We start from the raw sequence: 5,902 nt of genomic DNA, 5'->3' as shown, positions 1-5,902 counted from the left end.
TCAGCCGGGGCTTCATGTTGAAGTCCTTGGCCCCGCCCGTGACCGAGATGAGCAGGTTGGGGACATCCAGGCCCCAGTGCTGCGTCATGAGCTGGTAGGTCACACTGGAGGGAGTGTCCTGGGAGAGGCGGACGTACTGCAGGGGAGTCAGGAGACAGCAGAGGAGCCCCCGGGTCAGCAGGCACCACCCAAGGCCCCAGAAACCCCACACCAGCCATGTCCAAGAGCCCCTGCCCGGCGGGGGGGCCGCACACCTGGGTCTGGGTCCAACGAGTACAAGGGGCCGTGCCCAGGCAGGACTCGAATATAGAGAGCAGAGGGAGGCCAAGGCCGGAGGGGAGGCCAGCTGGAGTGACAGGAGCCCGCGGCGCCAGCGGTCACCCTCACCCCCCTCCCGGCCCAGCTCCCCAGCTGGGGACCACAGCACCCTCTCCTCTCACTCCTCCTCGGCCCGAGGCCCCGGGTCCCGATCCCAATGTCGCTGTAGAGCCGCAGCTACCGTTGACTCCTCTTAGGTGGCACTGGAGTGTCGTCCCTTCTCCTCATCCAGTGCCACCTCCCTCACGGCAGCACCCTGTCCCGGGTCCCCATATCTGGCTGTCATGTTGAGGTCAGCTGTCCTCAGAATCGTGTCCAGACACCTCGCTCTTGCTCTGAGTGCGCCCCCCATTCCGTGTGGCCAAAGACCCCCCGCCCTGGCTCCTCGGGGATTCCTCCTCCTGTCGGGGTATAGGCCGCCAGCCTGCAATCTCCTGGGAGCAGCTCCACGGGACAGGGGCTTGGGGTGCACCCCACATGGCGGTGCCGATGCAGCTCTGGGGCTGGAGGAAGCTGGGGCCAGTGTGGCACCACCCCCAGGACTCTTCTGGCTCCACCTCCCTGGCCACATGGGCAGGGTCTTGGCAGCTCGGAGGAGCTGAGGGGAAAGGTGTCACCCGGCTGGTATGAAGCTCAGGGGTTCCAGAAACCCGACTCAGAACCCAGTGGCTGCACCAGACCCCACAGGGCAGTGGTGCCAGGAGCTGTGGCAGAAGCCTCCAGAAGGCTGGTGGAAATGCAGGTGAGTGGGCTCCCAGTTCTGCAGGTCTGGGGTGCGGCCAAGGCCTTGCTTAGTGATGCTGCTGGTCCAGGGACCACCCTGAGGTCCGAGGTTCCACTGGGATCCCGCCCCACCCTGCTCAGCCTCCTGGTGAAGCTCTCACCTCTGCTACCAGCCTCCCCAGGTCCCGTCCCACCTCCTCACGCCGTGCCTGTGCCAGGTGCTCCCCTGCCCTCCCAGGCCTGATGCCTCCAGGCCTCCCAGCCACTCAGACTGCTGCAGCCCCGCCTGCTTTGCAGTAACCAAGGACACTGAGAGCAGGTGTCCCCTGCTCACCCTGTGAAGCCCCCAGGCACCCCGTCCTTACACCGGGAGGGTGCAGTGCCCCCAGGGTTTCAGCCAGCCTCCCCCTCCCACCCCAGATGTCTGGCCCCTGTGGGTCACCAGTGGCAGGCTCTGGTCTACAGGAAGAGCAACGGGGCGATGGAAACCAACCTTTCCCACCTTCTGGCTCAGGCCTGTGAAGACGATGTCACCAAAGGCATCCGTCGGCATCTCCTGGACATGCTTTTTGGGGTCCCACTCGTTGCCCTGGAAGGCCTGGGGCCTGATGGCCTCCTCCAAGTGCTGCTCGCGGGTGTAGCCGCACTCACACACGACCTTCCTGCAGAGACACCACGGTCAGCACGGGCCCCGAGGTGCCCCCTGCTCCCCACTGAGGGTGTCAGAGGGGGCCCAGCGGAGAGCCAGGACTCACCCCCACCCACAGCCAGAGGCCCCAGCCATGGCCACAGTGTCCGTGCTGGCCACACGGGGCAGTAAGGAGGCACCCCTACCCCACCCAGCCAATTACACCTTGTTCCACGACAAGTCTACAAATTTTCTAGATTCCTTCTCTCTGATTGTTAACAAATGACCTAAAGGACTAGACACAGATGAGACCAAAAGAAAGAGTCTAAAACCTGAGCCGGATGATACAGACAGAGACTGCTGGACCAGGAGACACAAGACAGATGTCTTGACACTTGCTAAGCGTGTGATCTTATCAGTCGGCAAACTCATTAGTCACCAGAGCCAAATATCAACAGGGCAACGATTGAAATTTCTTTTGAGAGCCAAATTTTTTAAACTTAAACTATATAGGCAGGTACATTGTTATTGACTTAATTAGGGTGCTCCTAAGGCTTAGGAAGAGCCACACTCAAGGGGCCAAAGAGTCGCATGTGGCTCGCAAGCCGCAGTTTGCCGACCACGGTCCTAGGTGCTTTGAATGTCAGGCATTCCATCATTAAATGGGAAAAATAATACATTCCTTGATACCAACCCTGCAAAATTTGTGGAGGTCCAATGAGGTTGTAGGTGGGCAATCATTTATAAAGTTATTTTAGCCCTAAATGGTTTTGCTCAGTGGATAGAGTGTCGGCCTGTGGACTGAAGGGTCCCAGGTTCGATTCCAGTCAGGGGCATGTACCTCGGTTGTGGGCACATCCTCAGTGGGGGGTGTGCAGGAGGCAGCTGATAGGTGTTTCTCTCTCACCGATGTTTCTGGCTCTCTATCTCTCTCCCTTCCTCTCTGTAAAAAATCAATAAAATATTTTTTTAAGTTATTTTATTAAAGCAAATTAACTAACCAGGCAGAGAACCAAGGGTGGTTCAGAGATGCACAGCGTGCCCCCAACCCAAGTGTGCTGGTCCCCCAGCTGTCCTTTCACTGCTCGTGAAGTGGGCCCCTTGCCACCCGTGTTTCTGTGGGGAGACCTGAGGCTGTGAGCACAGGCCCATCTGACCCTCCCCTCCAACCCCTCCGGCAGACGCAAGGCACTTTCAGACTCGCAGGGACCTTTGGGAACACCTCATGTGGCCTCCTCAACGTATGGGCCAAGGCAGGGAAGAGAGGGGATGAGGACCTGAGCTCCCATACCCTGACCCAAGGCTGCCCCAGATTTCCTTATGTTTCTAACAGTCAGCCTGTGGCAAGCTACCTCCTTTCCCTCCTCTGACCATTGCCCTCTGATGAGATAAGAGCTTCAATCTACGTGGCGTTTCCAAGCCTGACAGAGTGCAGGAAACCACACGGAAACCGCTGACCCAGAAATTGGTCAGAATGGCTCCCAGCGCTTGGCCTAGATGGGCATAAACGGGAACATCTCTGCTAGCAGCCGTGGGAGGCACACCTTCCCCCCATCAGGGCCCTGCCTGCAGTCTGACGAAGCTGCTACAGGCGCGCACACACACACACACACACACACACACACACCCTCTCAGGTAACACCTGCACCAACAGGCCACTCCACCTGTGATCTCCCTGTAGCAGCTCCTTGCATCGAACCCCATATTAATAAAGGGGCTTCTGGAAGTTTTCAGAACCAAACGCATACTGAGCGCTACTTCTTCGAAGTGGACAGAAGTACCACAAGAGCAGAAAGCCCCATTTCTGCCACAAATCCAACCTGTCTCCCCCCAGCCCTCACCAACCCTGTCAATATGTCTCCGCTGGTTCAGAGTCCAGAGGAAAGAAGGTTCCAGGGTTCCATCGGTGGCACCCCTGAACACTATAAACTAGAAACCAGATTACAGTCTTCAAAACGTTTTTGAAACCCATGATTCCTATACAGGAAGCCTTCTTGTGTATCACACACTCCCTCCCAGGCTATTTTTATAAACCTATTTTAAAATAACTAAGACTGGAGAATTCAATGCAAAGCCTGCAGTCTGTTGTCAGAATGTGTGGTAAACCTGAAACTCCGACCATGCACCAAGTATATTCAAGGGCACCAGCCACAAGCTGTCAGCGGGAGCTTGGTGGCAACTTTCCCTAACTCGGGGTCTGTCCTAGGACCCCCTGGGAGAAATGAGGCTCTTATCTGAGGAGGAGGCGCCAAGCCAGGGTGTAAAGCCGCACACAGCCCCACCAGTGATCATTCACATCTGATTCCGAGTCATAATCCTCCTCTATCTTCTCCACCCAGGACACGCCTCCTCCCATATTATTCAGCAAATGTGAGCTGGATGCTATTTGTCCATCGTGGGGAGTAAGAAGTGACCCTGCCTTGGTCAGAGGTCAGGACTCAGAGAAGACAACTACACAGAGTGTGGTGGGAGGAAGAGGTTACTCCCTGGGGAGTGGTCCGGGAGGGCTCCCTGGCAGAGGCGGCATCAGGCCTTGAAGGATAGATAGGAGTTCTTCAGGTGACAAGAAGTAAGAAAGAGTGCGGCCCACTTGTGGCACAGCACAGCCTACCATGTCTGGAAGGGAAACACAACCTAGAATCTATGCTCTGTTCGTCTTCAAGGAATACCAACCGAGAAGGGTTTCTGGGTCATATGGTGGCTTTACTGTTTCCCAAGTGGCTGTACCATTTTACACTCCCACGAGCAACGGATGAGGGTTCCCGTTTCTCCTCGTCTCACCAACACTGGCCGTACTGAGAACAGCCTTGCTCACAGGTGTGTTTTGATTTGCATTTCCCTGATGTTTAGTGACGTGAAACACCTTTTCATCTATCTATTGGCCACATGTACGTCTTCTTTGGGAAAGTGTCTGTTCAGATCCTCTGCCCATTTTTAAATAAGATTGTTTGTTTTATATGGTTTTGTGGCATGAGCTCTTTATGTATTTTGGATATTAGCTCCTTATCAGAGGTGTTGTTTGCAAATATCTTCTCCCATGCGGTTGGTTCCCTTTCTATCTGTTGATGGCTCCTTTCGCTGTGCAGAAGCTTTTTAGTTTGACTGGTCTGTTCGTTTGTTTTTTCTTTTACTTCCCTTGCCTTCGGGGTCAAGTTCACAAAAGACCCTCTGAAACCATACGCTTGGTGCCCATGTTTCATATAGACAATGGAATATTACTCAGCCATAACAAAGATGAAAGTCTGCCATGTGCCACAGCAGGGATGAGGCTTGCGAGTATTGTGCTAAGTGAAATCAGTCAGATGGGAAATGACAAGAACCATGTGCTTTCACTCACACACGGGACATAAAACAGAAAGCAACAGAGGAGCAAACAAAGCAAAACAAACTCACAGACACAGACAACAGTATGGCGGTTCCTAGAGGGGAGGTTGAGGAGGGCAAAGGGGGTCAAATACACATTGACAGGGGACATTAGATTTTGGATGGTGAGCACACCTGAGTACAGAGATGTCAAATTATAAAGTTGCATAATACCTGAAATGTATACAGCGTTACTAACCCACGTTATCCCAACAAATTTAATAAAGCAAGGGCTGCCACTCCAGGGCTCCCAGGAACAGGAATGTGTGGGGTCCTTCCCCAGATGCCCTCAGGTTTACACAACTCAGGGGCACCCTGCTGGGGAGCCCTCGGCCAGGAGAGCAACTTCCGGCAGCTCCGAGGCAAAGTGGCCACGGTGGGGCCCACGGAAGCGGCCTTGGTGGCCTTACCTGTCCCCACTCTCAGAAGTCTGAGCTGTGGACGTTCCCCGAGGCCCCTTCCGGTCCCCGAGCCCCATGACACTATTCCAGAGGGACATGAGCTCTTCTCGAGATGGGCAACGTGGAGCCCCGACCACAGTGGGTCCAAGCACCCATGATCGCAGAGTGACCACGATCTGACCCTGAAACAAACCCCTTAAAATCTCTGCACCTCAACTGCCAAGCAGGGCAGGGCGAGCCTCCTTCCCCACGGCAAGTTGCTGGGGTAGATGGGAGGCTCCGAGCACCCCGGGTGCATACGGGGCCTGTGTCCGGCTGAGGCCCTGGTCAGCCTTGCTCTCACCAGCCTCTGCACATGGGGACGGACAGAGGGTCCTTACCCAGCATCAGACAACTTGGAGCTTTCCACGAAGTACATGCATTCTTTCTTCTTGATGTTTTCCGGGATCCACGAGCTCATTTTCCTGCT

The 5,902-nt window shown here is 55.2% G+C and overlaps 1 protein-coding gene across 1 annotated transcript in view; it reads right to left on the bottom strand.

Moving 5' to 3' along the window:
- The window catches only part of TRPM2 (transient receptor potential cation channel subfamily M member 2), a 42,137-nt gene that overhangs the window by 35,228 nt on the left and 1,007 nt on the right, over window positions 1-5,902 (bottom strand). The window contains exons 3-5 of the mRNA XM_015560832.1: window positions 5,814-5,897; window positions 1,535-1,703; window positions 6-136 (exon numbers count right to left, since the gene is read on the bottom strand). Coding sequence (XP_015416318.1) covers window positions 6-136; window positions 1,535-1,703; window positions 5,814-5,897 — 384 coding nt within the window. The remainder of the gene's footprint in view (window positions 1-5; window positions 137-1,534; window positions 1,704-5,813; window positions 5,898-5,902) is intronic.

Source organism: Myotis davidii, unplaced genomic scaffold (genome assembly GCF_000327345.1).
Source record: "Myotis davidii unplaced genomic scaffold, ASM32734v1 scaffold1476, whole genome shotgun sequence".
NCBI lineage: Eukaryota > Metazoa > Chordata > Mammalia > Chiroptera > Vespertilionidae > Myotis > Myotis davidii.
This window is presented reverse-complemented; position numbering and strand designations above follow the sequence as displayed.